Consider the following 27,954-nt stretch of genomic DNA (forward strand, 5'->3'; position numbering starts at 1 on the left):
ACAACAGCAGCTAGCAGCAGTTTCACTTCCGGTTTAGTGATTTGTCCCTCAAAATAAAAGCGAGATAAAGTTCGGTTTTTACAATAAAATAAAAATAAAAAGTAGTAATCTAACTGAGAGCCAACATATGAGAACACTAAGAGGAACACACAGTGTAATGTTTGAATTAAAATAGCCCAGCAGAACAAATACAAAGTAGACGGCATCTTGAACCAGGGGTAGTTTTAATGCAAGCTTTTATTTTGGAAAATAATGACCGGAAGCCCAAACGATTCTGCTGCTCACTTTATCCAGTCTGCTTGGAGTCTTTTTGGGAATACTATCAAACACATTCCTCTTTCTGTCTTTCTTTTCCTAACGGTAAGACAGACTCGCCTTTAACTAGAAAAGCTGTCGGTATCTTCCTGGCTTCACAAACTGACGTGTAACTCTTTATCTCAACATAACTCCCGTTATTTCCCATACAGTAAACAGTGTGTGGGTCTGTGGAAGTTAACGTTAACTCTGTTTAAACATAATTTCTGGCATCATAGGCACGACGACAGTGACATCACTTTGACGACACCGTCTCTGACATGTGTTGTTGTTGTTGTTGTTGTTTTCTGGACAAATAATTTCAGAAAATGTCCAAGTCCCTGAAGAAGATAGTGGAGGAGAGTCGGGACAAGAACATCCCCGAGGTGGAGATGTGCGACAGAGGCATCTCCAACATGCTGGACATCCCTGGCCTGTGTAAGATTAACTAACGTTACATCCTAACGGTCACTTCAGTTTAACGTTACTATTCCAAACTGTCACTAACGTCACTCCTCTGTTCTACGTTTGGACATTAAAGTGGACTTCTTTCTGGTCAGGCCAGGGGTGATGACGTCACTGCAGACCGCTCCTAGTGAGGTGATAGATAGAAAAACGCAAAGCCTATATTAATAAACTTTACCTACAATCGAAACAGAGGTGAGAGTACACACATTCTAGAAGTACAGTGACTTGTGTAGTAAAAAAAAGACTGGTAAAAGTAGTACTGATTCAACTTGTTACTCAAGTAAAAGTAAAAAAAAATACAGGCTGAAATGTAATAAAGTATACAAGTAAAAGGTAGCCTATTTCTACTGGCTGTTTCTATCCTGGCTGTTTCTGTCCTTGAAATCATTGAAAGTTTGTGAATTTGAAAAAATTAAATTAAAATCTTTGAAAAGTTTGTGAAAATAGACTTGGGTCCTTGAAAGTGCTTGAATTTAGGGTAGCATAGTCTGCACAGTATATATATTTTTGCTGTGCTGAGAAGGCAAGAGACCACATAGTCTGCCTCACTAATGGCTAGTTCACACTTAGCCTCAACGCGAGACTCATCAGTCATTCTTCCTTCTGAGTCTTGGATGCGCGGCCTCTATAGACCCCTTATACAGCTGTCAACATTGGAGCTGCGCGCGCATCGTGTAGGCAAAAAGCCGTGAGCCCAGCATTGACAGACACAGAGCTGTGTAAAATCCCCGCTGTCAGGACTGCTCTGTGCCCATCTGCGACACACAGTTAGATTTTAGTTTTAAAATGCAGTTCTCGGCTTACTACAACAGCTTATCGCCTAGTGATAAGCAATGTTATCCATCGAAATTAACGTTGGTTAATGGGATACGTCCTACAGACCCATACCCATAACACTGGCGCTGTCAATTGGCCAAGCCTAGAGTGGCCAGCAATACATATCGTGCATTCCTTTATAACTGGGGATAGTGTAGATAATTATTCTGTAACTTGCAAAGATATATTGTTATGTTGATAATGCACACAACTCAATAATGACATTATGTAACGTTACTTGGTCGTTAACTAACCGAGCAATGAGCAGCCTACAGTTTCAGGCAGCTTACCTGATTATGAAGAGCACTACAAAGTCGGGCATTTTTAATGATGTCCTCGTTCCAATCAGTTCAACTCAATAATGACATTATTTAACATTACTTGGTTGTTAACTAACCGAGCGATGTGGCTGTTACTAGCAGCGTACAGCTACAGCATACCTGATATGAAATGAGCGAGCACTGCAAAGTCGGACATTTTTAATGATTTCCTCTTTCGGCTTGCAACCAAAGACGCCTACGGTTAGCATTAAAAGCAGTATGAGTTGACGGGATTCGGTAAAACTTTAGTCCTTGCTTTGTTGATAGTGTAACAGACTGTTCAGTGTTGTGTTGTGTTCTATTGCGTGTGTGCGAGGCTGTGTATGTTCCCTCGAGTTGCCGTAGAACAGGATATGTGGGGAGAAGCTTGTTATAACATTACAGCCTGGCTCTATCGTTTATTATTTTATTAACCAAGTGTGAATAGGCGGACCCGAATACTCTGCTACAATAGCTTTCAGATTCTGGCATCGCACTGCTCGAATAGTTTTCGGGCCACTGGAAAACTACTTGCCAGGGCTGCGCCGAGTCTGTCTTTCTGCCTCCGTCTTGCGCATCGACGCTGCGTGATGTCAGTGTGACGTAGGCGTATAAGGGGTCTATATCCACTGCAACGTCGGCTAAATGGCTGCACGCGATATACAAGTTATCAATCAAAATAAAACTGTACGCACCTCCGAGAGACACTATTGTCATCCAAGATGTGGGTGCCCTGGCACTCCCAAATAGTGTGTACTTTCCAATACGAGGGATCAGCCGAGCAGTATTTTGGTCAACAAACCGCGTCACTGGGTGGCAACGGCAATGGAACCCTATGGAGCCTGAGTTTGAGCGTCTGACTCTAGCCGGCTGACCGTGTTTACAATTTAAAAACTGCAACAGTTCACACAACTTTAACACAACATGCATATATTATACATCAAACTCTTGAGCTAATTCTGCTCTCACTCAGAATGTCAAAATATAAGCGATGTGATGTATTGTATACCCTTTGAGATATTAACATTTGTTTGGCACAACTCATACTAGTTACAGCGGGGTTACGCATTTTTGGGTGGCAGTGACGTCATGTTGATTCGTCCTATACAGAGCCCTTTTTCACAATAAGGTATTACCGTATACCGGGGTATTTAGAAATACAGACGGTATGATTTTTATTACCTTCAAAACAGTTTTCTATCTTTTTTGCTCAGCCAAAATAGTCACAAGTGTCCTTGCCTGTGCTGGGCTTAGCCATAAATTATTTGTATTCATTTATTTTTATTTTGCTTTTATTAACAATTTGTAGGCTAGTTTTTTAACCTTACTAATAGGCAAGCATATACATATTAGAATACGTATTAGAAGCAAGCAACACTATTGTTTAAGACCCCTTTAAACTGAACATGTTACAGGCTTGCCCATAATGCTATCCACTCATCTGTTTAATTGTCATTCTCCATTGAGGACACATTTTGTGAACAACATTGTGCATGTAAATAAAGTTTTCTGAAACATGGAAGGTGCATTTTTCTATATTTCGCTTTATTAGACATGAGAGAGACAGGGCAGAGACGAGATTGCTAGCTCTGATTGTGTGTTTTCAAGACGGGATCCCATGTCAAAGTAGCTAGACTGCCGCCTGCCGGCACATTTAGTCGACTAAAAGGTAAGAAATTAAGCAAAACAAAAAGTGTGACATTCCTTGAAATGGAATTATACAAGTAATGCAGGAGTAGCTTAGAAACAACAAACACAAGTAGAGCATGTACATCCACTCAGCGTTACAGGACAACAGATGATCAGTAGCAAGTCAAAAGTGGAGTCTGGACACTGGGTAGACTTCACTCCCAGTTTATTTGCAATGCATTTATGTTTTCCATCATGGCAACTTTCATTACAATGAATTCTGATGAAGGTCGTCATGACCGAAACGTAAATGCATTGCAAAGAAACTGGGAGTGAAGTCTACGCAGTGTGCACACTCTTACTTTTTACTAGCTTAGAAACAAACCATACAGATGCACTCAGTACTAAAATGCAGAGTTGTGTGCAGTCAGTCAGTCAGTCAGTCCTGTACTAAGTTAAGTTAAAGGACAGCTCAGCCTAAAATCCAAAATCCATGTTTCCTCTCACCTGTAGTGCTATTTAGCAATCTAGATCATTTTGTTTTAATTGCCTGTTTGTTTGTTTTTCATATCGGTCATAGAGATTTCTGCCTTCCCTCAAGTACAATGGAACTGGATGGCACTCGGCTTGTGGTGCTCAAAACACACACACAAAAAAATACATTTGAAAAACTCAACAGCAATATCTCTTCTCCGCTCACAGCATGTGCTTATGTGGATTATCTTGAGTAACCGGGTCGTGGTTTCTGGAAAGAGACATTCCTGTTGAGGTTTTCAGATGTCTTTTTTGGTGTTTTGAGCACCAACAAGCCGAGTGTCATCCAGTTCCTTTGTATTGGAGAGAAATCTCCATGACCGATATCTCCTCAACCTAACATCAAACAATCTAGATGGATAAATAGCACTAACAAGTGAGAAGACAAATATGTATCTCGATGAAGCGAATTGAATGAATTAATTGTCCCTTAAGTTATCCTGTACTGATCAGATGCTGCTTGTTGTTTCAGTCACGCTGTCCAACATCACTCAGCTGGTCCTCAGCCACAACAAGCTCACAGGTAAATCCCGCCCTCATCTACAGGTAAACCCCGCCCTCGTCTACAGCTAATCCCCGCCCTCATCTACAGGTAAACCCCGCCCTCATCTATCCAGTCAATTATTTTCCACTAATCCATGAGTCATTTGGTCTGTAAAATGTCAGAAAATGGTGAAAAATGAATCACTTTGCCCCCGAAGCCGGTCTCGCCCCGGTCAGCAGTACCATGTCAGCAGTATGATGCCAGAAGTATGTCCAGTGGCGGCTGGTACCTTTTTTCCAGTGGGGACTAGGGGACGGGCATTTCTACCAAAAACACAATTCGAAATTCACTGGGCCAAAGTCGACTTTTCGTCGAAATTCTTCAAGGACACTTCGACATGCAGACTGGAGGAGGCGGGGACCTCTTTTATCCAAAGCAATTAGTGGGCGACCCGCTCTACCTCCTGAGCTATCAGCCAAGATGAAAAATGATTACTTGCAGCAGGCTACATCGGACACACCTCTTCACATTGGATTTGAGTGCTTCTTTTATTATCACCATGATCATATTTCTCTTATTCTAATTTCCTAGTATATTGCAGTGGTTCTCAACCATTTTACACCAAGTACCACCTCAGAAATGATCACTAGTATGAGAGGGAGGTAGCGCCGCGTAGTACCACCAGTGGTGCCATACCACAGGTTGAGAACCACTGCTTGTGTTGTATTTTTGGTATTGATTCAGAGTCACTGCCTCACATTGCATAGAAATTCTATACGACGGATCCTTGAAAAGTCATGGAAACGTTTTGACATTTTATCCATCAAAATATGTGGGAACCTTGTATTTTTTTAAATAATTTATTATTCATATTTTATACTGTGGATTGTTGTGGGAGTCAAAGAAGTGGATGGGGACATCCCTGGAGTGAAGAGAAGATGGAGGGATTTTGGAGCTGGCATGTTTCTTTGCCTGGTGTTTGTGTGGCTGCTGCTCTCTGATCTGATGTTGGAGATGGAGAGATTATTCTGAGCCCAGATCAAAGAGCACTGGGATTAGCTCATTCGTGTCATTGCCTTTGGGCACTCGTAGCTATGAGCTAACACTACGAGCTAACACTCGTAGCTATGCTATATAAACTATATATATAACTATATAAACTATATATATAACTCGTAGCTATGCTAAATCCTCAGCTCAACCCGCCCACAATTCATAGCTGTTGTATTATTCTTTATTATAAAACGTCTCTCTCAAATCAAGCAATCTGATTGGTTCACAGCCATTGTATAATTCCAGTAACCGAGTTCAATAACCCATGGCCATGGGTTATTGGTTGCCATGGCAACTCTCTTACTAAGAGAGTAATAATAAGGCTTACCTCAAATGACAACGTAGGAAAAAAAAATGGCGGAGACAGCTGTCAGATCCTTGTGAATCGATCTTCGCTTATAACTTTACTAATACTTCGCAGAAAATGATGTTTTGTACAAGAATAGATGCGGGCTAATGTCTTCTTTGCAAAAGAAAGGCTGTTAACCCCGCATTTAACCCCGCATTTAACCCCGTAACGTTAGTTGGTGTCTGCCTTTGCAGAAAGCATTCAGCTTCTCAAGCGCTGAGAATGCAACGCTGCGCTCGAGCTGCCTGCCTGTCGGGGTTTCCAGAAAGCTCTCAGCTACTCAGCAAGCGCCAGGATTGGCCAATGTCAACTTCAGTCTCCAGAACGATCCAATCAAATCACCCGCATGTTCTTGCGGTTCCGCCTTACAGTAGTGTTTCAACTGACTCTATCAGAATGACATGCCAGTCGGAGTCGGACTTATAGTATTATTATTATTATTATATTATCATACTTGGAAACCGTTTTATAAAAGCAATATAGCACTCGAGCTGCGTGTGTTGTGGAATATATCCCCCTGCTCAGCAGTTATCCCACTCGGCCTGCGGCCTCGTGGGATAACAGCTGATCAGGGGGATATATTTGGCACAACACACTGGCTCTCATGCTATATTGCTTAAATATATCATCAACTATCCCCACTAGGGATACATCATACACAATATCGGCACTAGGGCTGGGTAAAAAAAAAAAGATATGTCGATATCGAATCGAATCGATATTCATTTGAAGGAACTGATATTGATTCATAAATCCCAATATCAATCTTTTAATTGAATGCCTGTTTCCGTGGATGCTTGAAGGTTTATCCCCATTAGACTCGCGTGGTTTGGTTCTTAGTGGGGCAAGATCTGGTAAACATCTGTAAACATTGATATTTTTCATAATGCACCAGGTTAGAGGCTTCCTTCCTATTTACAACATTATTTCTTTAAAGAGTCGCTTTCATATCCAAGAAAAATGGGTATTGTAACGGAAATATCGATATTGTATCGAATCGGAAATTAAATCTAATCAGGACCTTTTGTGTCGGAAGCGTGTCGAATCAGGAAATCAGTGGCGATACCCGCCCTAATCGGCATGGGCTGATAAAATGAAATATCACATCGGCCAGAATTCCTGAAATGAACATTTCTGCTGATATGACAGGCCGGTAAAATAATAACGCTTTAATTCTACCCAAATCTTACAGTTTTGTTTGAAAGAAAATGTTGTATAAATAAAAAATATTGCATATTCTACATAACCTATCTAAAAAGCATTGTATTTATATCTAGGGATGCACAATATTGATCCGATAAATTATCGGCCGATATGGGCCGTTTTACGTTATTATTCCGATAATGAAATTTTAGCCAATAAATGGAGCTGATAATACGTAGTTTAGTTTAGTTGCCAGTAACATGACAATAAGAGTCTAAGTTACTATATATGCCTGTCATTGTTTTATCTGCAGACTAAGCAGCCATAGGCTTTTCAGTTCTATAAAAGCCTTTATTTTTTTTGCATTGAGTGACACGCTTTACTAAAACACTCGGAAGTATTCCTTGTTTTGTGTTCACAATAGTGATGTCAGTTACATTTGGTTAGGTCTGAGCTATGGAATATTAAATCATCCATCTTTGCTCCCTACATCTGCCTTTCTGACCCCCAGGTGTGCATAAACTAACAGGTCAAGAACCTTTTTTTAAATAGAAAAATGTGAAATTATTATGGCTTATCGTATCGTATAGGTGGTCGGCCGTGAGAAGCAGACATTTATGGGTTATCGTATCTGCAAAAAAAAAAAATCCATACTGTGCATCTCTGTTTATGTCTGCATGTGCCAGTGGGCCATCAACCATAACAGTAGGCACAATAATAATGTGTTAATTCCACTACAGGAGAGACTTGATATTCGCTGAAATTAGATGGAAAAAACTATACTGTATATGGGTATCGGCCATCAGCCAAAAGAGTTGGAAAATATCGGAAATCGGCAAAAAAAATCCAATATCGTGCATCCCCTGCTACCTCAGACATAGGTCCTTTTATAATGGTGGTTATGGAGTCAATGCTATTATAGGTATCTTATCCCAGCTAGGTTGGCACAGCAGCGAACAAAGTATTTGTACTTAGTTACTTCCCATCTCGGCATATACCCGTTAGGTACTTTTTAATGGTGGTTATGGAGTCGAGCCAATAGGTTGGCAGTCCAACACAAAAAGCCGTGGCTGCCTGTGAACCTGGAACTGACATTTGGAAAGTCTTTCATTAGACAGAGACCACATAAAGGTCGAGCTCCTATTGGCTGCCCCCCAGTGACCATATGCCTCCACTGCGGCCATTACCATCAGTCTACAGTAGCTGACCATTCCCCACACACACGCACATGCGCACGCACGCACACGCACACACACACGCGCGCGCGCGCGCACACACACACACACACACACACACACACACACACACACACACACACACACACACACACACACACACACACACACACACACACACACACACACACACACACACACACACACACACACACACACACACACACACACACACACACACACACACACACACACACACACACACACACACACACACCCCAAGTCATCCAGCCAGATAACTAGCTAGAGAAGCCATATGGAAATCAATAGAGTATATTGTAGGAGGAGCATCTAAATCAATATATATAGTAGAGTATATTGCATTTGGTAAAATGCTTGTAAAAATCATTTTACTTGGTCAAACCAAGTGATTCAGCTACATTTAGAATCAGGAGAGAACACAGAACATCTCACTAAAAAAGAAACACATCTGTTATTTTTTTAAAGGTTTGGTCAGAGTGAAATGTTCTATGGCCTGATTCTAAATATGGCTGAATCGCTTGGTTTGACCAAGTCAAATTATTTTTAATAAGCATTTGACCAAATGTCTGTGGAAAAATGAATGACAGATGAAACGCCTTGGTTCGTATGTCTAGTGCCCAGTGGGCGTGACTTTGGATGAGCTGGATGGGGGGGGTGTTATATAATGCCTATTTAACACTCCTCCTATTCGTGTATATATTGGACTGCACTTGCAATGTTGTGATTTTGTCTTCTAGATATTGTCTTTTTTATCTCTGAATATTGATATATGACCGCTATGCTGCATGCTTACACTAAGACAAACTCCTCGTATGTAATGTTTACATATTGTGGCAATAAAGTGATTGTGATTCTGATGAGCATTGATCCAGACCTGCTCAGCGTCGGGTCCACAGAAGCAGGCCAGATAAATGGAATTGATTCCTGACATCCTCAGTGAACCACAACAAGCACCTTTAAAGGGACAGCTCACCCTAAAATCCCAAATACATATTTGTCCTCTCACCTGTAGTGCTGTTTATCCATCTAGATTGTTTTGTGTTGGTTGCCTGAGTTTTGGAGATATCGGGCGTAGAGATTTCTGCCTTCTCTCCAATACAATGGAACTGGATGACACTCTGCTTGTGGTGGTCGAAGCGACAAAAACATACATTTGAAAAACTCAACAGCGATGTCTCTTTCCAGAAATCATGACGCGGTTACTCAAGATAATCCACAGACCTTGTTGTGAGCAGTTTAATATAGGAACTATTTTCTTTCGACCGAACTACACCCTCTAGGAAGTAGCCAATAGCTAGAGTCTAGCTGCTAGCTAGTTCCTACGTGAAACTGCAGCTAGCAGTAGCTAGAGCAGCAGCTAGTGGGAGTAGTTTGGTCGAAAAAGAAAATAGTTCCAAGATTATCCTGCATCACAACAAGGTCTGTGGATTATCTTGGGTAACCGGGTCATGATTTCTGGAAAGAGACATTGTTGTTGATATTTTCAAAAAAAAAATCGTACTTTGAGCACCACAAGCCGAGTGCCATCCAATTCCATTGTATTGGAGAGAAGGCAGAAATCTGTACAGCCAATATCTCCAAACCTCACACCAAAATGATCTAGATGGATAAATAACACTGCAGGTGAGAGGGAAAACATATATTTTAGATTTTTGGGTGAGCTGTCCCTTTAAAGGAGAATTTTGGTATTTTTCAACCTGGACCCTATTTTCATTTTTTTTTATGTATAACTAAGTCATGTGAACAGAAATCTTTGAAGTTGATGCAGTATTGACCAAGATCACTTCAGTTGGCAGCCACTTTTCCCGCATGCCCCTACTGCACTAAACAAGCTTTTTTTTTTTTTTTACCACTGACAGGATCAGATTATTCCAAAGAGATAGCTTCCATACTGCTCACCTGGCTTAATCCAAGTCTCCACAAGCCCTGAGATGCCAAGTTGACTTGAAAAGACGTCATTTACATCCTGTTTTTATCTGAAATCTGCACTGTAGCCAGGTGCTCGAGGAAGAATAAATCGGGCATGTCCAGCTGCACGTACAGCTATATTTCAGCTAAAAACAGGGTCTAAATGACGTTTTTTTAAAATATATTTTTTTCATTTTTTTAATAGAACAATAAACGAACAAGACAAACAGGCTCAGACACAGGAAAATTAAAATAAAATAAAATAAAATACATGCATCAATGACATTTGGCATCATTATCGTGGTGCTACCAGCTACAAAATATGCTTATGTGCTTGTGAGGGACACTACACATAGGACCCCACCAAAGGGGTCCACATGAAACAGACCGGGCATCCATCACCCCCAACCTTAGTCACTGCTCACTAATCATTTTTTACCTCGTCAAAGTAGCCCAGAAACGTGTCCCAAATAGTTAAGAACTTTCTAAGCGAGTTGGTTCTCAAGAACCTGAGTCTCTCCATCTGTATAACAGAAACCATGTCCATCAGCCATACTTGAAAAGAAGGTGAAGAGGAGGACTTCCATTCCTTCAGGATGAGTCTTTTGGCGACAGTTGTCCCCAGTGTCAGAGATTGTTGCACAGCTGTAGGGAAGTTCAGAGAGGACTCCGAGCAGCCGAAGATGGCGAGTTCTGCCTCCGGCTGCAGGGTTATTTTGTAGGCGTAAATGACGTCTTTAAATCTGAGCCCGCTACAGCCTCGGAAATTAAATTAAATTAAAATCATATTTCTAGAATATCGCGATAATTCCGAAAATCAACCCAAGCGTACTCCTCAGGGTTAATGTGTATGTAAAGGCTGTTGTTGGGGGAGGGGGGGGGGGGGGGGGGGGTCATTTCCAATGCTCTGGCGGACCACCAGGTGGAGCCCCGTGGAGAGTTTGGGAACCTCTGTTCTAGCAGATATTGCCTCGACCATACCTGAGAGTCCAGTCTCCAGTGTGGATACATGCGCAGTTGCCAGCCGCTTCTTTTCACCTGACAGCGGGGAGCTTCACTGGCAGGACGTAGCACGTGGGAGGATCACGCTATTCCCACCAGTTCCCTGGTTGCTAGTGCAGCGACCCGGACACATACCCTCAATCCGGCTTCCCAACCGCAGACACAGCAAATCGTGCCTGTATGGATGCCCGACCAAGCCGGAGGTAACAGGGGGGCGCGAACCTGCGACCCTCGTGTTGGTAGGCAGGGAACCTACCGCTGCACTACCCGGACGCCCCCAGTATGGTCTTCTTAACCAAAGAAAATAAACTGTAGTTATGATTACTTTTTAATGATGACACTTTACTTTTCTCATACAATGAGTGTTTCAAGCATGTTTGAGTACTTAGAAAAGCGCTATGTAAGTCCCATCATTATTATTATTATTATTATTATATTATTATTATTATTATTATTATTATTATTATTATTATTATTATTATTATTATTATTATTATTATCCAGTTGCTCTGTGCTGCTTTCACTCTCAAACTAAGTTTTCATGTGGAGTTTGTCAGGTTCAGACGCAGAGGAATTCAACATTGTCACACACACACGCACACACACACACACACACACACACACACACACACACACACACACACACACACACACACACACAGAGTCCATGCCTTGAGATAGGTGAAGGTGATATGGTATCAGTATGCCTGGACCTCACCTCCCCATAGCTCATCCCCACCGCAGCATTCAGCTCAGGCCTACACACACACACACACACACACACACACACGCGCGCGCGCGCGCACGCACACACACACACACACACACACACACACACACACACGCACACACACACACGCATACACACACACACACACACACACACACACACACACACACGCGCGCGCGCGCACGCATACGCACACACACACACACACACACACACACACACACACACACACACACACACACACACACACAGAGCAGCCTGCTAATCTGATAGAAACTTTGTGCTCTTCATTATCAGCTCATTGATCTGTGTCCACACACAACAGAGGACCCTAAAAAGAAGGATAAGACACCACTCACGTCACAGCATTCACATTTTGCTTTTGGGCCAGTTGTATTGAAGTGAATGGGGCAGGCATCCCCTGGTGGAAGCATTTTTCAATCAAAGGTGAAACGACACAGATATGATGGTTTATAGTGGGACTTAACCTGCCCACCCCATTCACTTCAATAGAACTGGCCCCAAAGCAAAATTCAAACGCTGTGACGTGAGGGATGTCTTATCCTTCTTTTTTAGGGTCCTTGCACAGAGAAGACGGTGGATGAGAGGAGGGATTGCTAGATGGATGGATGAGTGGAGCGAGAGAGGGGAATGAGAGAAGCGGCTATGTTAAAATGTCAGAGTACAGCTGGGGGCAACACAGTTGTACTCATTGAGCCATCAGAGTAGAGCTTCAACAATTCGTTGATTGCCATACAATTAATCAACAACTATTTTGTTAATCAATTAATCATTTTGAGTAAAAAAGGGAAAAAAATCTCTGATTCCAGCTTCTTAAACGGATAGTTGTGGGGTTGTATGAGGTACTTGCTGACAGTCAGTGTACTACATGCAGTAGAATGCAGCCGGCGCGGTCCCAGTTTGGGGAAATGGAGCCAGACTCACCTGTCTGCTGAGTGTGAGCAGGGTTGTGAGCAAAAATGTAAAAAAACGACAGAAAAACTGACCAAAATGCCTCCATACTGCTCACCTGGCGTTATGCAAGTCTCCACATGTCTGAGATGCGAAGTTGAGTTGTAAAGACATCATTATACCCTGTTTTTAGCTGAAATCTACTCTGTTGCCAGCAGGTGGTGCAGCACAGCACCCCGCTTTAGTACTTCCAGGCCCTGGCTACAGGGCAGATTTCAGCTAAAACAGGGTGGTGCCCAGGTGGGCTCGTCAAAGTGCCTTTCTGTGTGGAGTTCACATGTTCTCCCCGTGCTCTCCTGGGGTTTCCTCCAGGTAGGAAGCCCCTGCTAAAAAAACATGCAAAAAAACAGGGTGTCAATGACATCTTTTCAAGTCAACTTGGCATGGCAGCACGTGTAGAGACTTGGATTACGCCAGGTGAGCAGTATGGAAGCATCGCACCCTCCCCCCGTTTCTTAGGTTTTTGCTTGTGACCGTGTTCACACTCAGCAGACAGCTCTACCTGCCTGATGATGCGGCCGGGCTCCATTTCTCCAAACTGCTGCATTCTACTGCATGTAGTACACTGACTGTCAGCAAGTACCTCATACAAACCCACATCAAAAAAAAATCACAACTATCCCTTTAAATGTGAATATGTTCTGGTTTCTTTACTCCTCTCCTCTATAACAGTAAACTGAATATCTTTGGGTTGTGGATAAAACAAGACATTTGAAGATGGGCTTTGGGAAACCCTGAAAATGACAGAGTCTAATTCTTTCTATGTGTACATATACTTGGCCAATGAAGCTGATTCTGATAATGATTTTCACCATTTCACATTTTATAGACCAAACAACTAATCGATTAATTGAGAAAATAATCCATAGATGAATCGATAATGACAACAATCGTTAGTTGCAGCCCTACATCAGAGATGTGAGGTTTGTTAGCGCCACGGGCTAACGATGATTATTGTTAGCAGGAGATTGGGGGGGAACTGTGTGTCCCATGAAATGTGTCAAAATATGGATGTAGCCACCGTGATGCCACCACAAAACCCATTGTTTTGTGGTCTCCCTATCTGAAGTCTTGAGTTTTGCATTGTGACCGTTGCCATCTTTTCTTTTCTTTTCTTTTTTGCCAGACAGAGCCCCAGCTGTTGGTCCATGATCGGCGAGCTGCCCGATCACTTGACAGGCGACCTGTCAATCGCGCCCCAAAACATAGACTGCTTTATCGTCTTTTTGACTCTAAATGGGAGCATAATGTACTAAATGAACATCATGCTGTATAGAGAGCCCCAGGAATGAGTCCGGAAAACATCGATGCTAACACTTCCGGGTTCTTTCCTGTTTTCGTCTATGGGATTTTTGAATGGGTTTTTGGCGCGATGCTTCAAATGAGGTCTCCGCAAGCTTAATCAAACGCGAACCAGTGTTCAGCGGGATAATCTTCATACATGAGGACCACTTTTATGAGTGTTTAAAGCAGCTACGAGCAACTTTTTCGATTGTTATTAAACAGTATAAATTAAATATCAATGCATCACATCTTACCTCTAATAGTCGACGAGACCAACGCAGAGTAGTCTCGCTTGAACCCCGAGTGAATCGGCCAGTGTTAGTCTGTCTGTGGCCAGGGCAGATCAGGAAGTGAAATGAAACGGTTTGCAGCAGCCACTTCAGCCATAACCACAAAATAACTTCCAAAAAACCTGTTAGAATATAACGAGAGATGTTCCCGAGAGTATGCGTGGCGTTCACATTGTTTATGTTATGTTGCTAGGCAGCGCAAACGGCATAGGCAGGCAGCTGCGTTTCACTTCCGGGTTTCACTTCCGCGTTTCACTTCCGGGTTACCCGGTCCGGTCTCTCTAGAGAGCCCCCTGTTGACGCGAGTTTAGACAGACATAGACTTAATAATCACCTAAGGGAGCAATCTCAGATACACACGGCTTTGGTCTCAGCTACTATTATAGGTAAGATGTGATGCATCAATATTGTAATTATACTGTTTAATAACAATCGAAAAAGTTGCTCGTAGCTGCTTTAAGCTTTTAGGTGCCGTTAAACGGGCGGCTAGCTAGCAAACGGCTAAATGAGACTGGGTCGAGACTGAGTCGACGGGGATATTATACGTCAATAACGTCATCACTTCAAAGGACGAACACGGAAATGATCTTTCCCTCACCTGGTTCAGCCCCGGGGTCATCAGTGCACAGCAGCGCACACATCAACAACACTCCAGGTTGAGTGCTGACGTGACGGGGAAGCCTATGCGACACTGTGTGTAGTTCTGGATTAGCTTAGCACAAGCTTTTTACTTCTAGGGCTCGCATTTACGCTTCAAAACTCATGAAAGTGGTCCTCATGTGTGAAGATTATCCCACTGAACACTGGTTCGCGTTTGATTAATCTTGCGTTGCCCAGAGAGATTATTTGAAGCATCGCTGCAAAAACCCATTCAAAAATCCTATTGGCAGAAACAGTGAAGAACCAGGAAGTCCGGGACTTCGGCGTTACGACTACAAAAATACGTCATCCCTGTGGCTCTCTATTGAAGAAGACTTGAAACTAGAGATTGAAACAATAAACATATTAGGAAAGTGTTTACTGAGGTCATAAATCAAGTTTAATTTTTTTTTTTCTTTATTTTTAATACAGGGACAGTGTACAAGAACATTAACCCTATAAAATAGAGAGAGATGCATCGTACCAGGTTATAGCAGAAATGCTATTTTCCACCCGTAGTCCCTGGGCAGGTAAAATACAAGCTTAAAACAGTAGGAAAAATAGAATCTAAAACATAGTAGGAAAAAGGTTAAAAAATAAGGAAATTACACGTTAAGAGATACAAAACACTAGTAAACAGAAAATCCAATCATCCCTGCATCCCCATACCCACAAACCTTTAGAATACCCCCCCCCCCACACACACACAGACAATAGCTCTATTTTACAGGTGTGTGCAACTTTGCTGTGCAAATAACCACTGTTTTGTTTGGCGGGAGAAACTTTGAAAGTTTGTTGTTGTTGTGAGTTCTGTTGGAAGGCTGTTCCATTGTTTTATTGCCGTGAAGGTGAAGGATGATTGTCCAAAAGAAGTCTTACGTTGTGGGATTCTGCACTCCCCCCGAGTTGTTGACCTCGTGGCTCGAGACATGATTTCAGAGCTGAGTGAAATAAGGTTCCTCAAGGGGGGAGGAGCAGCGTTATGGATGATCTTGAAAATTAAGCAGATGTTTGAGTGCATGATCAGATGTCCAAAATTCAGCATATTATATTTATTGAGTATATTACAATGATGATAGCGACGTGTTTTCTTATCGTGGATTTTGAGGGCGTTTTTATACAAAGACTCAAGTGGTCTTAATGCTGATTTTCCTCCCTGAGACCAACTTGTCATACAGTATGAAAAGTGTGAGAGTATCATTGCATTGAAATAAGTAAAAGATGCCTCAAGTGTAAGGGAGTTCCTTATGTGTCTGTAGCTTGCAAGGTTGAACTTCAGTGAGTTGGCTAATTTTTTTATATGCTTTTTAAAGTTCAAGGTCGGATCAAGTGTGACACCCAAGTATTTAAATTCAGACACATTCTTAATTTTTTGCCCATTTACACAGATAACAGGACAATCAATAAGTTTGTTACGGTTTGTAAAATACATACTTACAGTTTTACCAACATTAAGGGTGAGACAAGAGTCATTTAGCCATTTTGCAACATTTTCCATTTCCTTGGTTAGTAATTTTGCGACTTCTGTTGCGTTTTTCCCATGTGCAAATATTACCGTGTCATCAGCATACATAACAATTTCAGCAACATTACAAACAGATGGGAGATCATTTATATATAAACTGAACCACAGTGGTCCTAGTATCGAGCCTTGTGGCACTCCCATTGTGCAGGCTTTTAGGGGGGACGATTTATTATTCACCCGTACACACTGTTGGCGGCCATTTAGGTAGGATTTAATCCAATTTAGTGTAGATGAGGAGAAGTTGTAATTTGCCAGTTTATTTATAAGTATTTCGTGCTGTACTGTATCAAAAGCCTTACGCAGGTCGAGGAAGACTGCTCCTACCACACCTCCTTTGTCTAATTTTGTTTTAAGGACTTCCAGGAAATAGCAGCAGGCTGTTTCAGTTGAATGTTTTTTCCTGAAGCCAAACTGCATGGGGTGTAGAAGGGCATTTGCATCAAGATGTGCAATCAATTGTTCTGCTACAACCTTTTCCATTACCTTAGAGATGGCGGGGAGTATACTGATAGGTCTGTAATTACTTGTCTCCTGTTTATCTCCAGATTTATGTATAGGGGTTATAATAGCAGGTTTCAGGACACTAGGGAAAGTGCTCTCGTTAATGGATTTGTTTATTATTTGAGTTATTGGGGAAGTTAAAGATTCTTTTTGTTTTTTTAGTAGTGCTGTATCCAGACCATATATGTCCTTTGCTTTGCTGTTTGATAGGTTTGAGAGGATTTTGTTGACCTTTGCCTCATTTATAGGTGTCAGGGTTAAAGCTGATTGGTCAAGCACTGAGACTAGGGGATGGTGAGCAATGCTATTTGAAAAATTCTGGCCCAGTTCAAGAACTGAATTTATAAAATAATTATTAAAGTGTGTTGCTACAGCTAAGCTATTGTTTAGTGTGACACCATTTACTTTTAGCTGTATGCTGCCACACTTGGGGTTTTCCTTTCCAGTTAATTTATTAATGTTTTGCCATATTATTTTGCTATTACCTTTTGCTTGTCTAATTATTTCAAGAAAGAAATTTGCTTTAGCCGTTCTAAGTTGTGAGGTGACTTTATTTCTCAGACTTGTATATATTTGACGATCAGTATTTAGACCTGATTTGAGTGACTTTTTCAACGCTGCATCTCTTTTCCTCATTTGGTCCCATAAGTCACTATTAAACCAAGGCAGACGGCGTTTTGAATTAGGCCTCCGGGCCATTGTTTTGGTATACTTTAGTAGAATATGTCTAATAGCAGATATTAAATCATCACATGCTTGCTCACAGGATTGATCTGTGACAGTATCATTCCATTTAGTTTCCTTTATTTCATTCTCAAGGGTTTCTAAATCCTTCCTGGGAATGAAGGTGATATTGGAGTTCTTTTCCATCTCATTTTGGTACCTGTAGCGTGTCTTTGTCAACTTTCTAGCAATTAGTGTTAGATTATGATCAGAGAGTCCAGTGATTAAATTGTATGTTTTGGTGATCCTGTCTGCTTTATTTGTGAAAATCAAATCCAGTAGCGTTTGGGAGGATTTTGTTATTCTTGTAGGTTTATTTACCATTTGTGTCATCTGGAAAGTTTTAGTGATATCCTTAAGTTTCTTTCGGCGTGCTTTGTCTAGCCAGTTAAAATTTAAATCTCCCATTAATAGGATTTCTTTACCATCATGTCTTTTCAGTATTGCAGATAAAGAATCAAAGAAACAAATTGTTGCAGTAGGAGGCCGATAAATTGCAAATACAATAAAAGACATTTCAGGTGATAGAGTAATGGTAACCCCTATACACTCCAGCATATTGTCATCCATATCAATTTGTTCGCTTTGAATGCTCTCTTTTACGTATATTAATACACCGCCACCCTTCCCTTTACTTCTGTCTTTTCTATAAACATTATAACCCGGGATTTTGAATAAGGCTAAAGGAGTTGTAGGGGTTAACCAAGTTTCTGTCAGACATAAGTAGTCAAGGTTGGAATCAGTTAATAAATGCTCAAGTTGTTCGGTTTTTGAAATGACGCTCCGTATATTTAGATGTCCACCAAATATTCCTTTTGGCTTTGTTTTAGGGTTCCATAGTACGTTAGCGTGATTCACAGTTTGGAACAGTTTGATTCTCCGTTGTTTAATAATCGCCGAATTGGTGGTAAACTGTGGCACAGACTCGGGTTTCCTCGGATCCTCCGACTCTGCTTCCCCACACGCTGTACCGTCTCCAGCCAGCCGCAAGCCCCGCTCCACGTCGACGCAGCGCCGCTCCCGGCTCTCCCCTCCGGACATCCCGCACGCTGCTACTCCAGCTCGCCGACCGTGGCTGTCCTGCCGCTGATCCCGACTCCCCCCGCCAGACAGCCCGATCACCGCTCCTCCAGCTCGCCGGCCGTCACCACCCCGCCGCTCGCGAGTCCCCCGGCCACCGATCTCCACCACACCGACCCGCTCACCGATTGTTCCATGGCCAGTCCGCCTGGCATCGTAGTCATCGACCCCCGACACCGTTCCCGGACAGTAAAGGTGAACAGACGGTTCAGTACAGATACAGGTAAAGCCAGCAGGTTCTCTGTTTACCGTGCTTACCTGTGAGAAGGTGTTATTGCTCCCATGTTGTACCTGTAGATTCACCGAGTTGTTTGGGCTTGCTTCACCCGTCGTCACGTTAGCTGGTCCTGGGCATTGGTGTATGTCTCCGGATAACAGGAGGCATATTGCTATTATAAGCTTACTTGCATTTATACTCCGTTTGTATGGTTTGTGTTTCGATCTGTCGCGGTTTGACCCAAGATCATAGTGGTACAAGATGTTTACCAACACCGCTTTTCCAAATCCGAAATGTTTTATTTGTTTTCCAGCCAGGCATAGATTTTCATTAACACTATCACAACTAAAATAGTGGGGGGTAAAATCAGTAAAACCGATAAAGTTTAAAAATATCACATAGGTGAGTAGAGCTACTGAAGCGCCAAACACACCCGACGCCATCTTGGCGTCGGGTGGTACAAGTGAGATGTAGGCTCATTTTCCCACTGACTTCCTACACACTGAAGAAGGGCACTGGCCCGAAACGGCTGTGCAAAGGCAATAAAACATTAAAAAAGTTATTGGAGTGCTGTCCTGGATCAATTCCTTTCTTTTATATGTTTTGGAGGATTCAGCACCCACATAAACTTTTGAGGGTTGAGCGCGTTTTTTGGGGATTTTATTTTATTTTTTATTTTTTGGTACTTTGATTCCCATTGACTTCCATACAATCATACTTATCTTACAGTCATAGACTGTGTAAACGGGTGAGTTATATAAAAATTCACCCTCCTTAGAGTTGTCATGAATCGTGAAATTAGCTATAGAGACCAAAACCGTTTTTGTACCAGGCTGTAAACATGTTTATTTCTGCTCTAAAGTCGGGCATTTTAACATGGGGAATGACTTGCTTTTGTAGCCAGCCTGAAGTGGCCTAGGAACTGCGGTTTTTGGTACTTCTGGGTTGGCCTAATTTTTCTCTTGGTGTGTCTGTCCCTTTCTTAGAGATATACAGCCATGAACATGTTGGAAGAGAGAGAGAGAGAGAGAGAGAGAGAGAGAGAAGAAAGAGAGAGAGAGAGAGAGAGAGAGAGTGTGTGTGTGTGTGTGTGTGTGTGTGTGTGTGTTATGCACGTGTGCACATGCTCGGGGGAGCATGAAATGTGATATGCTTGTCATTTCCCTCTCTCGTTGTCTCTCTGTGTCTCTCGCCCAGTGGTGCCTGCTAACATCTCTGAGCTGAAGAACCTGGAAGTTCTCAACATGTTTAACAACCAGATGGAGGAGCTTCCTACTCAGATCAGCAGCCTGCAGAAACTCAAACACCTCAACCTGGGGTACGTCTCCAACCCCTCCATTCTCATCCTTTAACACCTCAACCTGTGGTACATCTCCAACCCCTCCATTCAAACACCTCAACCTGGGGTACGTCTCCAACCCCTCCATTCTCATCCTTTAACACCTCAACCTGTGGTACGTCTCCAACCCCTCCATTCAAACACCTCAACCTGTGGTACGTCTCCAAACCCTCCATTCAAACACCTCAACCTGTGGTACGTCTCCAAACCCTCCATTCAAACACCTCAACCTGTGGTACGTCTCCAAACCCTCCATTCAAACACCTCAACCTGGGGTACATCTCCAACCCCTCCATTCAAACACCTCAACCTGTGGTACATCTCCAACCCCTCCATTCAAACACCTCAACCTGTGGTACATCTCCAACCCCTCCATTCAAACACCTCAACCTGTGGTACATCTCCAACCCCTCCATTCAAACACCTCAACCTGTGGTACATCTCCAACCCCTCCATTCAAACACCTCAACCTGTGGTATGTCTCCAAACCCTTCATTCAAACACCTCAACCTGTGGTACGTCTCCAACCCCTCCATTCAAACACCTCAACCTGTGGTACATCTCCAACCCCTCCATTCAAACACCTCAACCTGTGGTACATCTCCAACCCCTCCATTCAAACACCTCAACCTGTGGTACATCTCCAACCCCTCCATTCAAACACCTCAACCTGTGGTATGTCTCCAAACCCTTCATTCAAACACCTCAACCTGTGGTACGTCCCCAAAACCCTCCATTCAAACACCTCAACCTGTGGTACGTCTCCAACCCCTCCATTCAAACATCTCAACCTGTGGTACGTAGAGCTGTGCATCTTCACTGATCTCACGATTCGATACGATTCGATTATACAAGTCAACGATTCGATTCGATTCGATTATACGATGCATCTCGATGCATCTCCGATGCATCTCGATGCATCACGATGCATCTTAAATCGAGGCATCACTTTTTCCGCAATACATGATTTATTTTTTCTCACTTTCTTTTTTCTCACTGTGTGGCTACTTTTAAAATAAAAGTGCATTTGGAATTGCATTGTATTATGATCCATAATTAAAATAAACAACTGCATGTACTTACATTCTATTTTATTTGATTATTAAAAAAAAATTTTTTTTTTTTTTTTTTTTTTTTTTTTTTAATAATCGATTTTTGATATTTGTTAATCGATTCAGAATCGTCCTATTAAGCATCGCGATGCATCTCTGAATCGATTATTTTCGACAGCTCTACGTCTCCAAAACCCTCCATTCAAACACCTCAACCTGTGGTATGTCTCCAAACCCTTCATTCAAACACCTCAACCTGGGGTACGTCTCCAAAACCCTCCATTCAAACACCTCAACCTGTGGTATGTCTCCAAACCCTTCATTCAAACACCTCAACCTGTGGTACGTCTCCAACCCCTCCATTCAAACATCTCAACCTGTGGTACATCTCCAACCCCTCCATTCAAACACCTCAACCTGTGGTACATCTCCAACCCCTCCATTCAAACACCTCAACCTGTGGTACATCTCCAACCCCTCCATTCAAACACCTCAACCTGTGGTACATCTCCAACCCCTCCATTCAAACACCTCAACCTGTGGTACATCTCCAACCCCTCCATTCAAACACCTCAACCTGTGGTACATCTCCAACCCCTCCATTCAAATATCTCAACCTGTGGTACATCTCCAACCCCTCCATTCAAACACCTCAACCTGTGGTACATCTCCAACCCCTCCATTCTCATCCATTAACACCTCAACCTGCATTAAAAAACAACAACAAAAACATAAAATGCCTAAATACTGCTCACCTGGCATAATACAAGTCTTCACAAGCCCTGAGATGCCAAGTTGACTTGAAAATATGTCATGTATACCCTGTTCTTAGCTGGAATCTGCACTGTAGCCACATTGCTCGAAGAAGTAGAAGAAGTGGTGAGCACCACTTCTTGGAGCACCTGAGAACATCTCAGCTAAAAACAGGCTGTAAATGATGTGATTTTTTTTTTTATTATTATTTTTACGTTTTGGCTCGTGACCGTGTTCACACTCAGCAGACAGCTCTACCTGCCTGACGCAGCCGGTCTCCATTTCTCCAAACTGGGACCACACATGTAGTTTAATGATTGCCATCAAGTAGCTCAAACAACCCCACATCAAAACATACAACCCCACATCAAAACATACAACCCCACATCAAAACATACAACCTCACATCAAAACATACAACCCCACATCAAAACATACAACCCCACATCAAAACATACAACCCCACATCAAAACATACAACCTCACATCAAAACATACAACCCCACATCAAAACATACAACCCCACATCAAAACATACAACCCCACATCAAAACATACAACCCCACATCAAAACATACAACCTCACATCAAAACATACAACCCCACATCAAAACATACAACCCCACATCAAAACATACAACCCCACATCAAAACATACAACCTCACATCAAAACATACAACCCCACATCAAAACATACAACCCCACATCAAAACATACAACCCCACATCAAAACATACAACCCCACATCAAAACATACAACCCCACATCAAAACATACAACCTCACATCAAAACATACAACCCCACATCAAAACATACAACCCCACATCAAAACATACAACCCCACATCAAAACATACAACCCCACATCAAAACATACAACCTCACATCAAAACATACAACCCCACATCAAAACATACAACCCCACATCAAAACATACAACCTCACACCATCATACAACCCCACATCAAAACATACAACCCCACACCATCATACAACCCCACACCATCATACAACCCCACATCAAAACATACAACCCCACACCATCATACAACCCCACACCATCATACAACCCCACATCAAAACATACAACCTCACACCATCATACAACCCCACATCAAAACATACAACCCCACACCATCATACAACCCCACACCATCATACAACCCCACATCAAAACATACAACCCCACACCATCATACAACCCCACACCATCATACAACCCCACACCATCATACAACCCCACATCAAAACATACAACCTCACACCATCATACAACCCCACATCAAAACATACAACCCCACACCATCATACAACCCCACACCATCATACAACCCCACATCAAAACATACAACCTCACACCATCATACAACCCCACATCAAAACATACAACCCCACACCATCATACAACCCCACACCATCATACAACCCCACATCAAAACATACAACCCCACACCATCATACAACCCCACATCAAAACATACAACCCCACATCAAAACATACAACCTCACACCATCATACAACCTCACATCAAAACATACAACCCCACATCAAAACATACAACCCCACATCAAAACATACAACCCCACATCAAAACATACAACCCCACATCAAAACATACAACCCCACATCAAAACATACAACCCCACATCAAAACATACAACCCCACATCAAAACATACAACCTCACATCAAAACATACAACCCCACATCAAAACATACAACCCCACATCAAAACATACAACCCCACACCATCATACAACCCCACATCAAAACATACAACCCCACACCATCATACAACCCCACATCAAAACATACAACCCCACACCATCATACAACCCCCACACCATCATACAACCCCACATCAAAACATACAACCCCACACCATCATACAACCCCCACACCATCATACAACCCCACATCAAAACATACAACCCAACATCAAAACATACAACCCCCACACCATCATACAACCCCACATCAAAACATACAACCCCACATCAAAACATACAACCCCACATCAAAACATACAACCCCACATCAAAACATACAACCCCACATCAAAACATACAACCCCACATCAAAACATACAACCCCACATCAAAACATACAACCCCACATCAAAACATTGTTTATTCTTTATTAAGGATCCCCATTAGTCCACACCAAGGTGTAGGACTACTCTTCCTGGGGTCCAACACATAATATAAAAAGACAACATAAAGACATTGGAACAGTTACAATTGATCTATCAAACAACAGCTTGGATAAACAACTTCAGTTTACAACAAAAATATGCTCCAACTACAAAATACAACACAAACAAAAATAACTAACTAATTAACGAAAAAACTGAAATTAATGTCCTTATTCAAAGTTGCTTTTTTTAACTTCTTCTTGAAATTATATTTGTTACTAATCATAGTAATATTGCCAGGCAAACAATTCCAATATTTAACAGCCCTATACATCACAGTTCTTTTTAGTGCATTGGTTCTAGGTAGAGGTAAAATGAATTTAGTGCTTGAGGCGTGTCTGGTTGAGTAGTTGTGTCTGGTGTCTATGGTTTTTAGCTCTTTCCTTATACAATGTGGTTTACCAGTTTTAACAATGTTGAATAAAAAAATTACAATACTGCATGTCAGCCTCTGTTCTACTCTCAACCAGGACAGTGCAGCATGCATCCACTCCACGCTGCTCCTAACAGAGCAGCGGAGAGCAAGGCGCGCCGCCCTGTTCTGGGTGTACTGAAGTTTCATCAGATCTTGTTTTGATGCACTTGACCAAACTGTTGGGCAATAGTCGAGGCGTGATAGGACTAAAGATTGTAATACTATTTTAACCGTTTTGTTATTCAACAAGTGTGCACTCCTTCTAATCATTGAGATACCACTACTCATTTTAGACACAACATTATTAATATGAGTTGACCAACTCAACCGCTCATCAATTACTACACCCAACAATTTGGCCTCTCTGACTTGCTCAATAGCATCTCCATTCAACACAAGACATAATTTATTTTCATTTCTCAAGTTATTCCTAGAGGCTAGCGTGATACTCTTTGTTTTTGAAACATTTAACTTCAATTTGTTTTCACCAACCCATTTGGAAACCAGCATTAACTCATCCTGCAAAGATCTACTAACCGACTCCACACTCTCCGAAGATACATACATTGTCGTGTCGTCAGCATAAATTTCCATGCTTGCCTTGTTTAATACATAAGGTAGATCATTAACAAAAATAGAATAGAGTAAAGGCCCCAAGCAACTCCCTTGTGGTACACCACATTGGAGGGTCTTCATTTCCGAAAGTGTTCCATTGAACAATACACATTGTTTTCTATTATCCAAATAACTATTCATTAACTTACTCGAAAACTCAGTGAAGTTGTAAGCTGATAGCTTCCTGAGGAGTAGCTCATGATCAATTATGTCAAATGCTGCGCTAAAATCCAGAAGCACAGCACCCACGATTGACTTTCTATCTACTTGTTTCAGCCATTCATCTGTAAGTGCTGTGAGTGCTGTACTTGTGGAATAGCCAACCTTGTATGCATGCTGGTGTTCTGAGTCAATGCTGTTTTCTCTGAAATATCTTTGAATCTGGTCATACATAATTTTCTCGAAAAGTTTGCTTACAACAGGCAATATACTTACAGGTCTGCTGTTCGGTCCAGCAAAGGACTCCCTAGTGTTTTTTGGCAGTGGAGTGATCTTTGCTATCTTCCATAAGTTTGGGTAAACACTGTTCTTAAAACACAAATTAAAAATGTGACAGATAGGTACTGCTACAAACTCTGCCACCATCTGTAGCAATCTTCCATCTAGATTATCAAAACCACATGGCTTATCACATTTTATTTCGCATAATAATCTTTCCACCTCCTTTACACACACCATTTTGAACTCAAAACTACAAACCTTGTCCTTCATAATTTTGTTCTTTATAATTGATTCTGAAAGTTTTCCATTCACCGGATTCATCTGACCTCTGATTTTATTTACTTTATCAATAAAAAAATTGTTAAAGTAATTTGCAACTTCAACTGGCTTTGTAATAAACTCCCCATCCACCTCAATAAATGAAGTTGTTTTGCCCATTTTGTCCCTTCCCATAGCTTCATTTAATGTTCTCCAGAGTTTTTTACTGTCACTTTTACATTCTTCAAATCTTACTTGGTAGTACTGTTTCTTCCTCTGTTTATTCATCTTAGTTATTTTGTTTCTAAGAGTTCGGTATTCCTTCCAGATTGCAGGACATTTTGATGTCACCGCAGACTCCTTAAGGGCGTCTCTTTCTTTCATATGTTTTTTTAATTCATCATCAAGCCAGGGGGCTTTAGTTTTTCTTACAGTAATTTTTTTAATTGGGGCATGTTTATCACATATTTTGGTAAATATACTCATAAAATTTGCTAATGCCGCCTCTGTGTCTCTATTTTCCAGAACCAACACCCAATTCACCTCTTTCACATCATTAATAAACGTATCACTACAAAAGGTCTTATACATTCTTTTATTAATTATCTTTGGTCCGCTTTTGGGAACTTTTGCTTTAAACGTTGTAGCAATTAAATTATGGTCACTAAAACCGACAGAAATCGACACCACCTTAGAACATTTTTCATGTGCATTCGTGAAAAAGTGATCAATGCAAGTTGAGGAAATCAAGCCTTCACTATTGATGTTAATCAATAGTATGTATTGTATGTAAAACATACAACCCCACATCAAAACATACAACCCCACATCAAAACATACAACCCCACATCAAAACATACAACACCACATCAAAACATACAACACCACATCAACACATACAACCCCACATCAAAACAAAACATACAACCCCCACATCATCATACAACCCCACATCAAAACATACAACCCCACATCAAAACATACAACCTCACATCAAAACATACAACCCCCACATCAAAACATACAACCTCACATCAAAACATACAACCCCACATCAAAACATACAACCCCCACATCAAAACATACAACCCCACATCAAAACATACAACCCCACATCAAAACATACAACCCCACATCAAAACATACAACCCCCACATCATCATACAACCCCACATCAAAACATACAACCCCACATCAAAACATACAACCTCACATCAAAACATACAACCCCCACATCATCATACAACCCCACATCAAAACATACAACCCCACATCAAAACATACAACCCCACATCAAAACATACAACCCCACATCAAAACATACAACCCCACATCAAAACATACAACCTCACATCAAAACATACAACCCCCACATCATCATACAACCCCACATCAAAACATACAACCCCACATCAAAACATACAACCCCACATCAAAACATACAACCCCACATCAAAACATACAACCCCACATCAAAACATACAACCCCACATCAAAACATACAACCCCACATCAAAACATACAACCCCACATCAAAACATACAACACCACATCAAAACATACAACCCCACATCAACACATACAACCCCACATCAAAACATACAACCCCACATCAAAACATACAACCCCACATCAACACATACAACCCCCACATCATCATACAACCCCACATCAAAACATACAACCCCACATCAAAACATACAACCCCACATCAAAACATACAACCCCA

At 41.7% G+C, this 27,954-nt stretch overlaps 1 protein-coding gene across 1 annotated transcript in view; it reads left to right on the top strand.

The window, feature by feature from the left end:
* Window positions 1–304: 304 nt before the first annotated feature.
* The window catches only part of rsu1 (Ras suppressor protein 1), a 91,339-nt gene continuing 63,689 nt past the window's right edge, over window positions 305–27,954 (top strand). The window contains exons 1-4 of the mRNA XM_083657730.1: window positions 305–360; window positions 621–732; window positions 4,513–4,563; window positions 20,355–20,475. Of these exons, the coding sequence (XP_083513856.1) occupies window positions 624–732; window positions 4,513–4,563; window positions 20,355–20,475 (281 nt within the window). The 5' untranslated portion in view covers window positions 305–360; window positions 621–623. The remainder of the gene's footprint in view (window positions 361–620; window positions 733–4,512; window positions 4,564–20,354; window positions 20,476–27,954) is intronic.

This window comes from Poromitra crassiceps, assembly GCF_964638095.1.
Source record: "Poromitra crassiceps genome assembly, chromosome: 2".
Taxonomy (NCBI): Eukaryota; Metazoa; Chordata; class Actinopteri; order Beryciformes; family Melamphaidae; genus Poromitra; species Poromitra crassiceps.